At 51.7% G+C, this 20,880-nt stretch overlaps 1 protein-coding gene across 1 annotated transcript in view; it reads right to left on the reverse strand.

The window, feature by feature from the left end:
- The window catches only part of LOC138351091 (histone-lysine N-methyltransferase PRDM9-like), a 127,567-nt gene that overhangs the window by 64,461 nt on the left and 42,226 nt on the right, over window positions 1-20,880 (reverse strand). The window contains exon 4 of the mRNA XM_069302722.1: window positions 14,620-14,869. Within this exon, the coding sequence (XP_069158823.1) occupies window positions 14,620-14,869 (250 nt within the window). The remainder of the gene's footprint in view (window positions 1-14,619; window positions 14,870-20,880) is intronic.

The raw sequence follows: 20,880 nt of genomic DNA on the forward strand, positions 1-20,880 counted from the left end.
TGCTCGCGCCTAGTCAATTGTTCATACATGGTTCCAAGGTGAGGAATGAGCTGCTTACTACACTTAGTGTTAGCTAAGCAAGTCCTTCCTCAGGCGACCTAGTTGAATATCACCACAGGAATAAAGGTTAAAGAATAAAGAAAATTCTTAGAAATTTTCCGAGCTCAATTCCTTATACCAATTACATTTTATTTCAACTTGTCAAACTCTCACACTGTTGTACCAGCCACTGTCCTGACTCACCCTGACTCACCACCCTGGCTTCTGTTGTATCAGCCACTGTCCTGACTCACCACCCTGACTCACCCACCCTGGCTTCTGTTGTACCAGCCACTGTCCTGACTCACCACCCTGGCTTCTGTTGTACCAGCCACTGTCCTGACTCACCCACCCTGGCTGCTGTTGTACCAGCCACTGTCCTGACTCACCACTCTGGCTTCTGTTGTACCAGCCACTGTCCTGACTCACCACCCTGGCTTCTGTTGTACCAGCCACTGTCCTGACTCACCACCCTGGCTGCTGTTGTACCAGCCACTGTCCTGACTCACCCACCCTGGCTGCTGTTGTACCAGCCACTGTCCTGACTCACCCACCCTGGCTTCTGTTGTACCATCCACTGTCCTGACTCACCACCCTGACTCACCCACCCTATACAAGGGGATTAATCCCTATACAAGGGGATTAATCCTTCATCGTGGTCTTCTGCTGAAGACGCTGGTGCCACACCACTTGGTGCTGAGTCCTTGGTGCTTTCTTCGTGGCCTCACGACGTGTCCTCTGAGAATGCCGAGCCTACCCGGGCCACAGGTCAGCCAAAACGCAGGTCCACTGGGGGCACCGTCGTGGAAGCCGTCAACCACACGTCCAGCTGGTCTGCTGGCAGGTACTGAGCCACCAAGGCTGGTACGGCCACTCCACGAACGATATAAGGGGTACGCCCTAGACAGGAGTCTCGTGTGATATCACAAATCACCCTCCTGTCCTCAATACCCCAGTGGATTATCGTCTCCAACAGTCGGTCCCGGGTAAATCCTTTCACTGCCACTCCACTGGCAGGCTAACACACCACAGTGTTCTTCTGGGGGGACGACGTCACAACAGCTGCAGCAAACTTCACAGTATGGAGACTGGCTGCCTCGGGTAGACTGACTCCACTTCCATCACAGTGGTCCCAGGTCGGCTCTGTAAGCAGACACGTCATCAATAACCGGGACACTAAAACACCACACTTACGGGCTCAGACACAAACACCTGACGTATCCAGTCCATAGATGGCGCTGTCGTCGGAGCACCACCTCACCAGAGGTCAGGAGCGGCGGTGTAGAGTGCTGAACCAGACTGGAAACTGGTCCTCGAGGCCAGTACACGCTGTCCTCACCAGGTGTCGTCGTCCGTTTGGCGGGGGTTTCGGGAGCTGACCCACAGATGGCGTGGTTGTCACTGCTCCAGACTCGGACGCTGGATCCGGGTTCGTAACACCTCCCCACCAAAAAGAATTTGGTTTGGGGTTCTATAAAAAAACACAAACCAAATTAGTACGACGACACAACTCCAAATGGACACACATGCTTTATAATCTGGGATGGCGAGGCTGTCTCGTCTACTGAATTGTACTAAAGAAAATCCCTGGCACAAAGGGAGCTTGAAAATGGCAGGCGATGACCTGCCTGACGTAATCTTCCACACCTCCTCTGCGATGGCAAACAGGGGCATCATCTCACATCTCTCGAGTACGGATCGGTGTAGACACGATCTGGGGCGACTCGACACTTCCCTGTGTAGTGGCACCGATGATGGCTGATCACAGACGGCATTTCTGGTACCGGTTCGATGGTCCTTCAGGGAGACAGGAACCTGGAATACAGGAGTCTGATAATTCAGAGTGGTTGCGACAGTGGGCAAGTCAGTACTTACTGCATACCCTTCTACTAGGCTTAAACCTAGTCCCAACAGGGCTGCTTGTACGTTGCAGATGGCATTCACTCTGCCACCGTCAGGTCGACCAACGTTCCGCATAACGCTGCATTGAGGCTCAGCTATCACGCGAGGGGTGTCAACCTGTCGGAAACAGTCACTCATATTATCACATGTCGTACCTCCTGTATCAATTATCACCTTCCAGGTCCCTCCTTCAACTGCAACACCTGCAGTCCAAATCTCCAATCCCTGGGACCTCTTCACGATGTTCATGGGGGCCATCATTCGTCGGGTCGTCCACCGGTCCTCACTGAGAGCACAAACAAGAACACATACGAAAAACAAACAAAATACCGATAGGAAACATTTGGTAAGTCGAGGGATAAGTTTCCTGAGCTTGTCATGTCCATAGCCGGCACCATCCACTAGCCTGGCTTGGACCAAAGAGGGCACTAGACCTTTTGAACACACCTCACATACCTCTGACGTCTGGGGAATCTCTGGCTGGTCCACTACACGCTGTAACTTGCCATACCGCAAGCACACCTCAGCCTTCGCTCCAGACTCGTTGGTATCCGTGGGTGTCTGCACACAAGGCCTCTCTTCTAGCTCAGGTACTTCTGCCATCGTAACCTCATGTTCCTTGTCGAGAGAAGAATCAGGAGACACTGCTAGAATATCGTCGATCTGCGGGTGAGAGGACAAATTAAATATGTTTAAATCTGGGTCTGTCTTTACCTGGACATTACCATTGCCTGTTACCTCAGACCGTGCTGTTCTGGTAGACTCGTCCGCAACCTTGGGATGATTGGTGCTCCAATCGGTCACCAAGTCGTTGGCTAGTACCACGTCAATCCCAGCCACAGGGAGGGTATCGACTACTGCCAACGCACATGTGCCGCTGAAATAAGGCGAGTCGAGATGTACTGGCACTAAGGGGGCGATGTACTGTGTCCTTGGAAACCCAACCAGGACAACCTCTTGTCTCCCGTCCACATTTACTCCCTCGGGTACCGAGCTCTTCATGATCAGGGACTGGGCTGCTCCACTATCTCTGAGCACTACTACAGATCTACCAGTATGATCACTCGATACATACCCGCCTGAAGTGTGAGGGGAAAACAATCTGGGTTCTTCCTGCGACGTCGTCGACTGGCTTCCTGCTGGTGATGTTCCACAGCTCATCAACATCACCTCCCTTCGTGCGCTGCCACCTCTTCTGCCTCGGCACCTAGCAGCTATGTGCCCCTTCTGCCCACAAGTCCAGCACACCATGTTCCTCCTCGGACTACGGTGTTTCGGACTACTAGGACTTGTTCTTCGAGGGCTACCTGGGGGAGTCTTCTTAGCACTTTGTGGGACGGGTCTTTCTTCTTCTTCGTCGTGAGGTCTGTCAAACCGGCGCTGGTAATTCCTCGGGACGTACTTAGCAGACGGCCTATGAGTCAGGATATACTCTTCAGCCATGGTGGCTGCTGCACTCAAGGTCTCCACCTGCTGTTCCTCTAAGTACGTCTTGAGGTCTCCAGACAAACAATCCTTGAAGTCCTCGAGCAGAATCAGCTGCTCGAGGTCTTCCTTGGTCTCCACCTTCCGAGAGGCACACCATTCTTGAAAAAGTCGCTCCTTGATGGTGGCGAATTCGGTGAAAGTGTGCTCTGAGGTCTTCTTCAGGTTTCTGAACTTTTGCCTATATGCCTCCGGTACCAATTGGTACGCCATGAGCACCACTTTCTTCACCATATCGTAATCGCCGGAGTCGTCAAGGGATAACGTAGAGTAGGCGATTTGGGCCTTCCCAGTCAAGACTGACTGTATCATGATGGCCCAATTTTCCCTTGGCCACTCCAAAGAGGCAGCGACTTTTTCGAAGGCTGCGAAGAACTTCGAAACTTCTTTCTCGTTGAATTTGGGGACCATTTTGATATTCCTTACCGGATCGAAACCGCTTACTCCAGTTTGTCTCTGTCCAGCGCCTAATCGTAATACTTCTAATTCATGTTGTCTCTGTCTTTCTTTTTCTTCTCTTTCTCGTTCTTCTCTCTCTCTTTCTCGTTCTTCTCTTCTTTCTTCTCTTTCTAATTCTAAACGCCTCATCGCCAATTCTTTTTCTTTCATCTCCATTTCTTTATTTTTCATCTCCACTTCTTTATCTTTTAATTCTCGTTCTACTTCTAACTTCTTCCACTCTATCTCGCGATTGATCTCTAGGGCACGCATTTTGACTGTTAGGAAGCTGATATTAAGCTCACCTGCATCACTGTCAATGTCACTGCCCTTATCTTCCTTTTCTGTGGAAGCTATTTCCTCACCTTCCCTTGTACTAGGAGTCTCGCCTTCCTGTTTCTCTTCTGCCTTCAGGTGCCGGTGAACCTTGGACAAGATCTCCACACGGGAATCACTGGCACGGATCTTGATCTCCAGGTAGGCGCTCACTAGTACAAGTTCCGGTTTGCTCAGATACTTTAATCTGGCAAGACAGTCCACTCTGTTCAGAAAAGCCTGAACATCGTCCAGATCATCGATGATAGCTTTTTCTGCCATTGTCACAGATGGAACACTCAACTAGCACTTAACACACCGCTTACACGTTAGCACTTAACACACCGAGCACTGTTCTACGCCAATATTGCACTTTATCGCACCAAACACTGCACTTGCCAATATTGCACGTAATCACTTCGGGCACCACACTACCCAATATTGCACTGAGTCCAAGCGAACACTTCGCTCTACTATATTGCACTAAATCACTGATCACCGCACTACTCAATATTGCACTTAATCGCTTAATCACAGCGAGCACTGCACTGCACAATATCGCACTTAGTCACTCTTGAGCACCGCACAGGACGTATAACGTCACAATCGTCAGACAGGGGGAATTATATACAAGGATTACGCCACTTCACCACCCCTGTCAAACATACTTAACAAGGGGACGGATCCCGCTGGGGATGCCAATTATGTTACGGCCCTCTCGGGACGCAACGGGGTCCTTACTCTGATGTTGTTAGAGGAAGATATAATGTATCCGTTCCCAAGCCAGTAGTGGCTATCAAGGGATGAGATCCGTGACGTAAGTAACTTAAAGGGAGTAGGGAAAGAAAGTTAAGAACTTAATATTATAATTACCATCACCGTTTAAATATATAAAATCAAACGTGCACAGGGGGAGGGTATTAACACTATACAAGGGGATTAATCCTTCATCGTGGTCTTCTGCTGAAGACGCTGGTGCCACACCACTTGGTGCCGAGTCCTTGGTGCTTTTTCGTGGCCTCACGACGTGTCCTCTGAGAATGCCGAGCCTACCCGGGCTACAGGTCAGCCAAAACGCAGGTCCACTGGGGGCACCGTCGTGGAGGCCGTCAACCACACGTCCAGCTGGTCTGCTGGCAGGTACTGAGCCACCAAGGCTGGTACGGCCACTCCACGAACGATATAAGGGGTACGCCCTAGACAGGAGTCTCGTGTGATATCACAAATCACCCTCCTGTCCTCAATACCCCAGTGGATTATCGTCTCCAACAGTCGGTCCCGGGTAAATCCTTTCACTGCCACTCCACTGGCAGGCTAACACACCACAGTGTTCTTCCGGGGGGACGACGTCACAACAGCTGCAGCAAACTTCACAGTATGGAGACTGGCTGCCTCGGGTAGACTGACTCCACTTCCATCACAGTGGTCCCAGGTCGGCTCTGTAAGCAGACACGTCATCAATAACCGGGACACTAAAACACCACACTTACGGGCTCAGACACAAACACCTGACGTATCCAGTCCATAGATGGCGCTGTCGTCGGAGCACCACCTCACCAGAGGTCAGGAGCGGCGGTGTAGAGTGCTGAACCAGACTGGAAACTGGTCCTCGAGGCCAGTACACGCTGTCCTCACCAGGTGTCGTCGTCCGTTTGGCGGGGGTTTCGGGAGCTGACCCACAGATGGCGTGGTTGTCACTGCTCCAGACTCAGACGCTGGATCCGGGTTCGTAACAGTTAAAGAATAAAGAAAATTCTTAGAAATTTTCCGAGCTCAATTCCTTATACCAATTACATTTTATTTCAACTTGTCAAACACTCACACTGTTGTACCAGCCACTGTCCTGACTCACCACCCTGGCTTCTGTTGTATCAGCCACTGTCCTGACTCACCACCCTGACTCACCCACCCTGGCTTCTGTTGTACCAGCCACTGTCCTGACTCACCACCCTGGCTTCTGTTGTACCGCCCACTGTCCTGACTCACCACCCTGGCTTCTGTTGTATCAGCCACTGTCCTGACTCACCACCCTGACTCACCCACCCTGGCTTCTGTTGTACCAGCCACTGTCCTGACTCACCACCCTGGCTTCTGTTGTACCAGCCACTGTCCTGACTCACCACCCTGGCTGCTGTTGTACCAGCCACTGTCCTGACTCACCCACCCTGGCTGCTGTTGTACCAGCCACTGTCCTGACTCACCCACCCTGGCTTCTGTTGTACCATCCACTGTCCTGACTCACCACCCTGACTCACCCACCCTCGCTTCTGTTGTACCAGCCACTGTCCTGACTCACCCACCCTGGCTTCTGTTATCTTGAGTTGATTTCGGGGCTTTTAGTGTCCCCGCGGCCTGGTCCTTGACCAGGCCTCCACCCCCAGGAAGCAGCCCGTGACAGCTGACTAACACCCAGGTACCTATTTACTGCTAGGTAACAGGGGCATTCACGGTGAAAGAAACTTTGCCCATTTGTTTCTGCCTCGTGCGGGAATCGAACCCGCGCCACAGAATTACGAGTCCTGCGCGCTATCCACCAGGCTACGAGGCCCCCTGTTGTACCAGCCACTGTCCTGACTCACCCACCCTCGCTTCTGTTGCACCAGCCACTGTCCTGACTCACCACCCTGGCTTCTGTTGTATCAGCCACTGTCCTGACTCACCCACCCTGGCTTCTGTTGTACCAGCCACTGTCCTGACTCACCCACCCTGGCTTCTGTTGTACCAGCCACTGTCCTGACTCACCCACCCTGGCTTCCGTTGTACCACCCACTGTCCTGACTCACCACCCTGGCTTCTGTTGTACCACCCACTGTCCTGACTCACCACCCTGGCTTCTGTTGTACCACCCACTGTCCTGACTCACCCACCCTGGCTTCTGTTGTACCAGCCACTGTCCTGACTCACCCACCCTGGCTACTGTTGTACCAGCCACTGTCCTGACTCACCCACCCTGGCTACTGTTGTACCAGCCACTGTCCTGACTCACCACCCTGGCTACTGTTGTACCACCCACTGTCCTGACTCACCACCCTGGCTTCTGTTGTTCCAGCCACTGTCCTGACTCACCACCCTGGCTTCTGTTGTACCACCCACTGTCCTGACTCACCACCCTGGCTTCTGTTGTACCAGCCACTGTCCTGACTCACCACCCTGGCTTCTGTTGTACCAGCCACTGTCCTGACTCACCCACCCTGGCTTCTGTTGTACCACCCACAGTCCTGACTCACCCACCCTGGCTTCTGTTGTACCACCCACTGTCCTGACTCACCACCCTGGCTTCTGTTGTACCACCCACTGTCCTGACTCACCACCCTGGCTTCTGTTGTACCGCCCACTGTCCTGACTCACCACCCAGGCTTCTGTTGTACCAGCCACTGTCCTGACTCACCCACCCTGGCTTCTGTTGTACCACCCACTGTCCTGACTCACCCACCCTGGCTTCTGTTGTACCAGCCACTGTCCTGACTCACCACCCTGGCTTCTGTTGTACCACCCACTGTCCTGACTCACCACCCTGGCTTCTGTTGTACCAGCCACTGTCCTGACTCACCACCCTGGCTTCTGTTGTACCACCCACTGTCCTGACTCACCACCCTGGCAACTGTTGTACCAGCCACTGTCCTGACTCACCACCCTGGCTTCTGTTGTACCACCCACTGTCCTGACTCACCACCCTGGCTACTGTTGTACCACCCACTGTCCTGACTCACCACCCTGGCTTCTGTTGTACCAGCCACTGTCCTGACTCACCACCCTGGCTTCTGTTGTGCCAGCCACTGTCCCTGACTCACCCACCCTGGCTTCTGTTGTACCACCCACTGTCCTGACTCACCAACCCTGGCTTCTGTTGTACCACCCACTGTCCTGACTCACCACCCTGGCTTCTGTTGTACCACCCACTGTCCTGACTCACCACCCTGGCTTCTGTTGTACCGCCCACTGTCCTGACTCACCACCCTGGCTTCTGTTGTACCACCCACTGTCCTGACTCACCACCCTGGCACCTGTTGTACCAGCCACTGTCCTGACTCACCACCCTGGCTTCTGTTGTACCACCCACTGTCCTGACTCACCACCCTGGCTACTGTTGTACCACCCACTGTCCTGACTCACCCACCCTGGCTTCTGTTGTACCAGCCACTGTCCTGACTCACCACCCTGGCTACTGTTGTACCACCCACTGTCCTGACTCACCACCCTGGCTACTGTTGTACCAGCCACTGTCCTGACTCACCACCCTGGCTTCTGTTGTACCACCCACTGTCCTGACTCACCACCCTGGCTTCTGTTGTACCACCCACTGTCCTGACTCACCACCCTGGCAACTGTTGTACCAGCCACTGTCCTGACTCACCACCCTGGCTTCTGTTGTACCACCCACTGTCCTGACTCACCACCCTGGCTACTGTTGTACCACCCACTGTCCTGACTCACCACCCTGGCTTCTGTTGTACCAGCCACTGTCCTGACTCACCACCCTGGCTTCTGTTGTGCCAGCCACTGTCCTGACTCACCCACCCTGGCTTCTGTTGTACCACCCACTGTCCTGACTCACCAACCCTGGCTTCTGTTGTACCACCCACTGTCCTGACTCACCACCCTGGCTTCTGTTGTACCACCCACTGTCCTGACTCACCACCCTGGCTTCTGTTGTACCGCCCACTGTCCTGACTCACCACCCTGGCTTCTGTTGTACCACCCACTGTCCTGACTCACCACCCTGGCACCTGTTGTACCACCCACTGTCCTGACTCACCACCCTGGCTTCTGTTGTACCACCCACTGTCCTGACTCACCACCCTGGCTACTGTTGTACCACCCACTGTCCTGACTCACCACCCTGGCTTCTGTTGTACCAGCCACTGTCCTGACTCACCACCCTGGCTACTGTTGTACCACCCACTGTCCTGACTCACCCACCCTGGCTTCTGTTGTACCAGCCACTGTCCTGACTCACCACCCTGGCTACTGTTGTACCACCCACTGTCCTGACTCACCCACCCTGGCTGCTGTTGTACCAGCCACTGTCCTGACTCACCACCCTGGCTACTGTTGTACCACCCACTGTCCTGACTCACCACCCTGGCTTCTGTTGTACCACCCACTGTCCTGACTCACCACCCTGGCTTCTGTTGTACCAGCCACTGTCCTGACTCACCCACCCTGGCTTCTGTTGTACCACCCACTGTCCTGACTCACCCACCCTGGCTTCTGTTGTACCACCCACTGTCCTGACTCACCACCCTGGCTTCTGTTGTACCACCCACTGTCCTGACTCACCACCCTGGCTTCTGTTGTTCCAGCCACTGTCCTGACTCACCACCCTGGCTTCTGTTGTACCAGCCACTGTCCTGACTCACCCACCCTGGCTACTGTTGTACCAGCCACTGTCCTGACTCACCCACCCTGGCTACTGTTGTACCAGCCACTGTCCTGACTCACCACCCTGGCTACTGTTGTACCACCCACTGTCCTGACTCACCACCCTGGCTTCTGTTGTTCCAGCCACTGTCCTGACTCACCACCCTGGCTTCTGTTGTACCACCCACTGTCCTGACTCACCACCCTGGCTTCTGTTGTACCAGCCACTGTCCTGACTCACCACCCTGGCTTCTGTTGTACCAGCCACTGTCCTGACTCACCCACCCTGGCTTCTGTTGTACCACCCACAGTCCTGACTCACCCACCCTGGCTTCTGTTGTACCACCCACTGTCCTGACTCACCACCCTGGCTTCTGTTGTACCACCCACTGTCCTGACTCACCACCCTGGCTTCTGTTGTACCGCCCACTGTCCTGACTCACCACCCAGGCTTCTGTTGTACCAGCCACTGTCCTGACTCACCCACCCTGGCTTCTGTTGTACCACCCACTGTCCTGACTCACCCACCCTGGCTTCTGTTGTACCAGCCACTGTCCTGACTCACCACCCTGGCTTCTGTTGTACCACCCACTGTCCTGACTCACCACCCTGGCTTCTGTTGTACCAGCCACTGTCCTGACTCACCACCCTGGCTTCTGTTGTACCACCCACTGTCCTGACTCACCACCCTGGCAACTGTTGTACCAGCCACTGTCCTGACTCACCACCCTGGCTTCTGTTGTACCACCCACTGTCCTGACTCACCACCCTGGCTACTGTTGTACCACCCACTGTCCTGTCTCACCACCCTGGCTTCTGTTGTACCAGCCACTGTCCTGACTCACCACCCTGGCTTCTGTTGTGCCAGCCACTGTCCCTGACTCACCCACCCTGGCTTCTGTTGTACCACCCACTGTCCTGACTCACCAACCCTGGCTTCTGTTGTACCACCCACTGTCCTGACTCACCACCCTGGCTTCTGTTGTACCACCCACTGTCCTGACTCACCACCCTGGCTTCTGTTGTACCGCCCACTGTCCTGACTCACCACCCTGGCTTCTGTTGTACCACCCACTGTCCTGACTCACCACCCTGGCACCTGTTGTACCAGCCACTGTCCTGACTCACCACCCTGGCTTCTGTTGTACCACCCACTGTCCTGACTCACCACCCTGGCTACTGTTGTACCACCCACTGTCCTGACTCACCCACCCTGGCTTCTGTTGTACCAGCCACTGTCCTGACTCACCACCCTGGCTACTGTTGTACCACCCACTGTCCTGACTCACCACCCTGGCTACTGTTGTACCAGCCACTGTCCTGACTCACCACCCTGGCTTCTGTTGTACCACCCACTGTCCTGACTCACCACCCTGGCTTCTGTTGTACCACCCACTGTCCTGACTCACCACCCTGGCAACTGTTGTACCAGCCACTGTCCTGACTCACCACCCTGGCTTCTGTTGTACCACCCACTGTCCTGACTCACCACCCTGGCTACTGTTGTACCACCCACTGTCCTGACTCACCACCCTGGCTTCTGTTGTACCAGCCACTGTCCTGACTCACCACCCTGGCTTCTGTTGTGCCAGCCACTGTCCTGACTCACCCACCCTGGCTTCTGTTGTACCACCCACTGTCCTGACTCACCAACCCTGGCTTCTGTTGTACCACCCACTGTCCTGACTCACCACCCTGGCTTCTGTTGTACCACCCACTGTCCTGACTCACCACCCTGGCTTCTGTTGTACCGCCCACTGTCCTGACTCACCACCCTGGCTTCTGTTGTACCACCCACTGTCCTGACTCACCACCCTGGCACCTGTTGTACCACCCACTGTCCTGACTCACCACCCTGGCTTCTGTTGTACCACCCACTGTCCTGACTCACCACCCTGGCTACTGTTGTACCACCCACTGTCCTGACTCACCACCCTGGCTTCTGTTGTACCAGCCACTGTCCTGACTCACCACCCTGGCTACTGTTGTACCACCCACTGTCCTGACTCACCCACCCTGGCTTCTGTTGTACCAGCCACTGTCCTGACTCACCACCCTGGCTACTGTTGTACCACCCACTGTCCTGACTCACCCACCCTGGCTGCTGTTGTACCAGCCACTGTCCTGACTCACCACCCTGGCTACTGTTGTACCACCCACTGTCCTGACTCACCACCCTGGCTTCTGTTGTACCACCCACTGTCCTGACTCACCACCCTGGCTTCTGTTGTACCAGCCACTGTCCTGACTCACCCACCCTGGCTTCTGTTGTACCACCCACTGTCCTGATTCACCCACCCTGGCTTCTGTTGTACCACCCACTGTCCTGACTCACCCACCCTGGCTTCTGTTGTACCACCCACTGTCCTGACTCACCACCCTGGCTTCTGTTGTACCACCCACTGTCCTGACTCACCCACCCTGGCTGCTGTTGTACCAGCCACTGTCCTGACTCACCACCCTGGCTACTGTTGTTCCACCCACTGTCCTGACTCACCACCCTGGCTTCTGTTGTGCCACCCACTGTCCTGACTCACCACCCTGGCTTCTGTTGTACCAGCCACTGTCCTGACTCACCCACCCTGGCTTCTGTTGTACCACCCACTGTCCTGACTCACCCACCCTGGCTTCTGTTGTACCACCCACTGTCCTGACTCACCACCCTGGCTTCTGTTGTACCACCCACTGTCCTGACTCACCCACCCTGGCTGCTGTTGTACCAGCCACTGTCCTGATTCACCACCCTGGCTACTGTTGTTCCACCCACTGTCCTGACTCACCACCCTGGCTTCTGTTGTACCACCCACTGTCCTGACTCACCACTCTGGCTTCTGTTGTACCAGCCACTGTCCTGACTCACCCACCCTGGCTTCTGTTGTACCACCCACTGTCCTGACTCACCACCCTGGCTTCTGTTGTACCACCCACTGTCCTGACTCACCCACCCTGGCTTCTGTTGTACCACCCACTGTCCTGACTCACCCACCCTGGCTTCTGTTGTACCACCCACTGGCCTGACTCACCACCCTGGCTTCTGTTGTACCACCCAGTCCTGACTCACCCACCCTGGCTTCTGTTGTACCACCCACTGTCCTGACTCACCACCCTGGCTGCTGTTGTACCACCCACTGTCCTGACTCACCCACCCTGGCTTCTGTTGTACCACCCACTGTCCTGACTCACCACGCTGGCTTCTGTTGTACCACCCACTGTCCTGACTCACCACCCTGGCTACTGTTGTACCAGCCACTGTCCTGACTCACCCTGACTCACCACCCTGGCTACTGTTGTACCACCCACTGTCCTGACTCACCACCCTGGCTTCTGTTGTACCACCCACTGTCCTGACTCACCCACCCTGGCTTCTGTTGTACCACCCACTGTCCTGACTCACCACCCTGGCTTCTGTTGTACCACCCACTGTCCTGACTCACCCACCCTGGCTTCTGTTGTACCACCCACTGTCCTGACTCACCACCCTGGCTTCTGTTGTACCACCCACTGTCCTGACTCACCACCCTGGCTTCTGTTGTACCACCCACTGTCCTGACTCACCCACCCTGGCTTCTGTTGTACCACCCACTGTCCTGACTCACCACCCTGGCTTCTGTTGTACCAGCCACTGTCCTGACTCACCACCCTGGCTTCTGTTGTACCACCCACTGTCCTGACTCACCCACTCTGGCTTCTGTTGTACCAGCCACTGTCCTGACTCACCACCCTGGCTTCTGTTGTACGACCCACTGTCCTGACTCACCCACCCTGGCTTCTGTTGTACCAGCCACTGGCCTGACTCACCACCCTGGCTGCTGTTGTACCAGCCACTGTCCTGACTCACCACCCTGGCTTCTGTTGTACCACCCACTGTCCTGACTCACCCACCCTGGCTTCTGTTGTACCAGCCACTGTCCTGACTCACCACCCTGGCTTCTGTTGTACCACCCACTGTCCTGACTCACCACCCTGGCTTCTGTTGTACCACCCACTGTCCTGACTCACCCACCCTGGCTTCTGTTGTACCAGCCACTGTCCTGACTCACCACCCTGGCTTCTGTTGTACCACCCACTGTCCTGACTCACCCACCCTGGCTTCTGTTGTACCAGCCACTGTCCTGACTCACCACCCTGGCTTCTGTTGTACCACCCACTGTCCTGACTCACCACCCTGGCTTCTGTTGTACCACCCACTGTCCTGACTCACCACCCTGGCTGCTGTTGTACCAGCCACTGTCCTGACTCACCCACCCTGGCTACTGTTGTACCAGCCACTGTCCTGACTCGCCACCCTGGCTTCTGTTGTACCAGCCACTGTCCTGACTCACCACCCTGGCTACTGTTGTACCAGTCACTGTCCTGACTCACCACCCTGGCTTCTGTTGTACCAGGGACTGTCCTGACTCACCACCCTGGCTTCTGTTGTACCAGCCACTGTCCTGACTCACCACCCTGGCTTCTGTTGTACCACCCACTGTCCTGACTCACCACCCTGGCTACTGTTGTACCACCCACTGTCCTGACTCACCCTGACTCACCACCCTGGCTTCTGTTGTACCAGCCACTGTCCTGACTCACCACCCTGGCTTCTGTTGTACCAGCCACTGTCCTGACTCACCACCCTGGCTTCTGTTGTACCACCCACTGTCCTGACTCGCCACCCTGGCTTCTGTTGTACCAGCCACTGTTCTGACTCACCACCCTGGCTTCTGTTGTACCACCCACTGTCCTGACTCACCACCCTGGCTTCTGTTGTACCAGCCACTGTTCTGACTCACCACCCTGGCTTCTGTTGTACCAGCCACTGTCCTGACTCACCACCCTGGCTTCTGTTGTACCAGCCACCGTCCTGACTCACCACCCTGTGTGTATGAACTATCTCCTACAGCAGTAACGTGTACAGTGTTGTGGTTATTGTTAACGTGAGACATACGAGACTCAACCTTCACTTCCCTGTGTGTATGAACTATCTCCTGCAGCAGTAACGTGTACCGTGTTGTGGTTATTGTTAACGTGAGACATACGAGACTCAACCTTCACTTCCCTGTGTGTATGAACTATCACCATAAACTGTTGCAACATTACCTGCTATGGAAGATGTATTATACAAGCCAGTTACAGAGACTGGCTGACAACTTGCAAGTACACGTTCTTCATTCCTGGAATGTCCGGCAGTAAAATGTGATTTTTTAAAGCGTTTTACTGTAGAGTTGTTCACGTGATCACTGTCGTCAGAGGTCATCAACATGTTCCCATGGTGCACCTGTTCTGCCTTGTGTGGTGACTTCATTCTTAGTGATGCTGCCTCACAACTGTCGTCTTCTGTCGGCACAACCTGCAAAAATACCAAGTGATCATCTCTGCCATCTAGCAAGACGTGCAACATGTCAAACACCGTAACAATCTCTTCAAGAGCTACATCAATGAATGTGTAGTTGTCAGCAATAATCAGTTTCAAGTGAATATCATAATGAAATATGCAAATTGTTGCTGTTAAGTAACTTTTGCGATACTGCACAATAACACACTTGGGTAAATCATTTAACACTATACAGTACCACAATGTTATGTCATTGTTGACAGGCAAGGTTTAGTTCACTTTGATGTTTGTTAAACAATGTGTGTGTACCTACCTACATGTTGACTACCTATTGAAGGTTCTGGGGACCACTGTCACCATAGCCACTGACCAAGCCTCCTGGCTGCTGGTCTGATCCACCAGGCTGTTTGATGCCTGATGCATGAGTCACAGCCTCGTTGATAAGGTATGCTTTGAAGGAGCTTATCGAGTTCCCTCTTAAACACTGTGAGAGATAGGTCAGTTTTGCCCCTTATATACCTGAATTTACCTGAAGGCCACTAATACTAGTGGCCTCGATGAGGACAGGAAGCCGGCAGTTTGTCAAAGGTCCTCCCATTTTCACTCATAATCTTTTCCAGCTGTATTTTAAAACCCAGCAGAGTTTTGAGGTTCACAGCTTCATTGGGTAGGCGGTTCCACGGGTTTACAAGGGAGAAAAGTATCTCCTGCTTTCAGTCCTACATTGTAGCTTGTTGCGCTTGAATCTGTTGCTTCTCATTTGTGTTACATCTGAGCTTATGAAGAAATTGTCCCGATCAACATACTCTAAATTGTTCAGTATTTTAAAGGTTTCGATGAGATCCGGCCCGTCATGTCTGGTCTGTAGTGTTGTTAGCCCTGAGGCCCTCAACCGTTCCTGATATGAGAGATGACTTAGCTCTGGGATGATGTTTGTTGCCCGGTGTTGCACCTTCTCCAGAGCAGCTGTGTTTGTGAAGATGATGAGGTCTCCATGCCTGGATGCAATAATCCAGGTGGTGGGGCGCCCCAGAGACACCGCACCAGAGAACAACTTTTCCTTGAAGGTAAAGGTACGCTGTATTATTCCCAGGGTTTGGTTCACTTTTGTACTGCCGCTCCCACTTGTTGTGCAACTTGTAGTGAATGTTGGAGTGTGACTCCAGGGCCCTTTTCTTCATCTGTCTGTTGTAAGGTTGTGTTGTCAGTTTGGTAGTTGTGACGTGGACTGTTATGCCCCACATGCAAGGTCTGGCAATTATTGTTTGGTAGTTGTGACGTAGACTGTTGTGCCCCACATGCAAGGTCTGGCATTTATTGTTTGGTAGTTGTGACGTAGACTGTTGTGCCCCACATGCAAGGTCTGGCATTTATTGTTTGGTAGTTGTGACGTAGACTGTTGTGTCCCACATGCAAGGTCTGGCATTTATTGTTTGGTAGTTGTGACGTAGACTGTTGTGCCCCACATGCAAGGTCTGGCATTTATTGTTTGGTAGTTGTGACGTAGACTGTTGTGTCCCACATGCAAGGTCTGGCATTTATTGTTTGGTAGTTGTGACGTAGACTGTTGTGCCCCACATGCAAGGTCTGGCATTTATCAACATTAAAAAGCATTTGTTAGTTATCTGACTATTTGTGGAGTTCATGCAGATCTCTTTGTAAGGTCTCAATATCACCTTCACATCCCACTTTACCACAGATCTTAGTGTCATCGGTAAATGTGATGATGTGGTTCGTAATATTGTCATCTACGACATTGATGTGTATGACAAAAGGGTTGGCCCCAAAAGGGACCCCTGTGGCACCCCACTTACCACATTTCCCCAGTCAGATTCATTCCCATTTAGCACGACCCTTTGTTTGCTATGTTTTAACCCTTGTTTTACCCATTCTAGTATTCTCCCATTTATTCCATGTGCCTGTAATGTCCTTGCCAGTCTCTCATGCTGTACCTTGTCTAAAGCTTTAGCAAAGTCCATGTGAGCCACATCTACCGGAAGTCCTTTGTCTCACTAGCCGGTTACCGTTTACAGGAATGTGAGCAGGTTAGTGAGGCAGGATGTGTTTTAACAACCCCATGTTGTGTTGTCTTTACAAGATTGTTCACTGAGAGATGTTGTATGATTCCTTCCCTTAGGATTCTCTCCAGGAGCTTGAGGATGAGTGATGGCAAGCTGGTCGGGCGGTAGTTTTCTGCCCAGCTCTTAATGCCATGTCTTTACAAGATTGTTCACTGAGAGATGTTGTATGATTCCTTCCCTTAGGATTCTCTCCAGGAGCTTGAGGATGTGTGATGGCAAGCTGGTCGGGCGGTAGTTTTCTGCCCAGCTGTTACGACCCTGGGTTCTCCAGTGGAAACCAGAGGTCAAAATTGAGCTATTAAACTTCCTAAGTAGTACAGTTGGCGCATTTCGAATGGAAATTGTTTGTATCTTCCCTGCCAGACGTAAGACTATTATTGTTTCTCAAAGAGCATTTAAAGACTGAGCTGGGGGTTGATTATTAAATAATAACATAGGCACCAACTTTGCTTACTAATACTTTCTAATCATTCATAAAGTAACAATACGTTGCATAGGGGAAGATCTTTAATGTGCTTAGCTGCACGATCAATTAGGCTCCTTCCGGCACCACGACATGAGGGAGGCCAGGTGGTCGCGAGGAGCTCGGTCTTCTCTTGGCTGGTGGCGTGAGGTTAAGACCTACTCTGTGGCTGTATCCCTACTCTCCTTCCTTCTCCTCTTACTTATTTCCCTTACCTGAAGTTCCTGTACCCTTAAGTTAAGTATTATATGGTGTAAGTGTGCCTACTCTGGTAGTAACGATTGGGGAGACCTGGGGATAGTATTTTGCCAGTGTTTGGGTACCCCTAAGTGTTGTGTTTTGTATTAGGGTCCCACGTGGTTTCACTACCCTAAGCTGCATCCAGCTTCAGTGCTTATCCAGTAGTACTTTACCCTAGCTTGTTATTAGTGTAACCCTTGTATCCTGCCTACGTGGACCAAGGCTTTTAACGTAAGATAGTGTGGTAAAGTTATTATTATTATTGTTATTGGTGTGAGTGTATATGGGGGGTTGTTAACGGGTTAATAAATAAGTACATGAATTACAGAGTATCTCTTCTTCCAAGGTGGGAGCGCAGTGATCAACCCTTAGACGAACATATTTGGTCTTGTAGCAAGTTATTACTACTGTGGATAGTTTATTTTGGGGGCCGGGCCTTTTAGCTCTCCCATATTTGATACTCCTGTCTTCTAACTACCTATACCCCTTAATAGTACCAGTACCCCATAGAAGCCCCACTCATATCATTTATAACAAGTGGTTGGCCAGTCCGGGAGGAACATTATAAGTGTAAAAAATTAGATTCTTGAGTGCCAAAATTAAAATTTTTTATTTCTGCAGAACGGTTGTGTGCTAGCCTAGGGTCCAGCTCATCTAGCAAAGGACATTCTTGCACTGACTGGACACCCAGCTGGATCCCTTCACGATTAAGGTTAGTGTGGCCTTGTGTTAGGGGCCGTGCAAATTTTTGTTTTTTTTCCAATTTTTATTTTTTAATTTTTTCTTTGGCTGGGAGCTAAAATTATTAGTGATGTCTTCTGAAATGCAGAAACTGGCAAGGGAGCCTTCAGTGGTAGAGATAAAGAAACTTAAAAAGTCTAATTTAGTATTGTTAGGCCAGGAATTTGGCCTAGAATTAAATGTCGCAGATAAAAAGTGGACTTTGGTAAATGAAATATTAGAACATTGTATTGATGAACAACTATTGGCAAGTGATACACCTTTATGCCAGCCTAGCCAAGCAGAAAGTGCAACTCATAGGGAAAGTGAATTAGCTTTAGAGTTAGCAAAAATAAAATTAGAGGAGCAAAAACTCAAAACCGAGGAGGCTAGAATTAGAGCGAATGCCACTGGAACTCCACCTGCCGGGGATTCAAACCCCAGGCATTATGAGAAAAAGCATAATTTGCCTGAATTTTCCGAGTCTGACCCTGAAAGGTTTTTCAACCATTTTCAGAGAGTGGCCACGTCCATGAACTGGCCAAAGGAAGAGTGGGTGAAAATCCTACAGGGAAGACTTAGGGGTAAAGCACAAGATATTTTTATAAACATGCCTGACGACGAGTGTTTCGAATATGATAAAGTCAGGGAAGGTATTTTGCGGGCATATGAAATTACTCCTGAAGCTCACCGCCAAGTTTATCGTAACCTTAGGCCTACTCACAACCAACCGCTCACTGAATTTGTGAATGATCAAATTCGATTGTTTGATAGATGGATTCGCTCGGCGAAAGCCGAAACATACGAGGCTCTCAGGAACTTAATTTTAATGGAGCCTTTTATAGATGTTATGCCAGAGAACGTATCACAATACATTAAAGGAAGGATAGAGTTAAATTCTAAAATAGGGGATTTGGCCAAGTTGGCAGAAAACTACCAATTGGCGGGCAAAAGGCCCAATAAAAATAATTATACCCCACAGAGTAGCAAACCTTATACCCACAGCCAGTCCAGACCAGCTCATTCTAACCCTTTACCTAATGCACCTTCTGTTTCAGACATAACTAACCCTGTTAAAGTGTCTAGCCCAACGGCACCTAAAGGTGAACCGAAGGGTAATTCTGTTAGTAATGTCTCTTCTCCCCGACGTTTTTGTGGTCACTGTAATCGTTCAAACCACAATATTAGCCGTTGTTGGCAACTGTACCCAGAAAAAAGACCCAATGCTCTAGTTGTGACACAGGGCTTGAGGCCTTCGGAAGGGTTAGGGAGTAAGACCTCCAACCCACAGTGGTTGGACTTGCTTACCCCATTCTTATCGAAAGGGAGACTACTTTTGTCTGAGGGTTCTTCCTGGAAGGACGTGGTGATCTTCCGAGACACCGGTGCCATCCAGACTTTAATTTTAGAGAGTGCATTGCAAGGTGCCAACACTCTCGACACTGGAGAGGTGGTACTGGTCGAGGGTGTCACTAGTGATACTCGGGCAGTACCCCTCCATAAGGTTACCCTGGAATCTGATTTCCACAAGGGTGTTTGTACAGTCGGAGTCACTTCATACCTACCTTTCCCTAATGTTGATGTAATAGTTGGTAATGATTTAGCAGGGGATAAGGTAGGGGACTCCAGACTGCCTATTATGTTGCCTACCCATAAGGTTTGCCTGGATCCACCCGCCGCAGAGGATAATGTTGTGTACCCTGCGTGCGCGGTGACCAGGTCTATGGGACTTAAATGTAAGGGCAGCCCTGTGCTTGCCAAGGTGGTAAATCCCGAGGTCACAAGGAGCTTTCCGAGTGGTGAAAACCAAGTGGACCTCGCGGACACATTTATGGCCCGACTCGATGACGTGGCCGAGGACATTGTGGAGAGCCTGCCACCGCCATCTACCGAGAGTAGTGGGGAGGTGGAGAACACTGTTGAGCCTCGGCCAATGGCATCTGACCAAGGCCTAGATGCCTCCTTGAGTGAGTTACAGAAAGCTGACCCCACTCTTGCAGATTGTCATGAAACAGCCGTCTCTATGGAGGAAATTGTAGACGCAGCAACTGGGTACTACTACAATGATCGGATTTTGATGAGAAAATGGAGACCACAGAGTGCTCCCTTGTCAAATGAGTGGGAGGTAGTCCACCAGGTTATGTTGCCGACCTGCTATAGAGAAAGGGTTTTGGCAGCTGCTCATGATGATTCTATGGGGGGACATCAAGGTATTAATATTACGTATCACAAAATTTTAAAGTATTTTTTCTGGCCCAAGCTGAAAAGCGATGTGGCAAAATTTTGTAATGCGTGTATTGTTTGTCAACTGGTTGGGAAACCAAACCAGACTCCACCTAAAGCTCCTCTAAGGCCTATTGTCGTGCCGGAGGAACCATTTTCTCATGTGGTAATGGACTGTGTTGGACCATTACCTAGAACTAAGTCTGGTAATATTTACCTAATCACGATGATGTGTATCACTACTCGTTACCCAGAGGCTTTTGCTGTAAGGAACATCCGAGCAAAAACTGTTGTTGCTC

The sequence above is a fragment of the Procambarus clarkii genome, chromosome 5, assembly GCF_040958095.1.
Source record: "Procambarus clarkii isolate CNS0578487 chromosome 5, FALCON_Pclarkii_2.0, whole genome shotgun sequence".
In the NCBI taxonomy this organism is placed as follows: domain Eukaryota; kingdom Metazoa; phylum Arthropoda; class Malacostraca; order Decapoda; family Cambaridae; genus Procambarus; species Procambarus clarkii.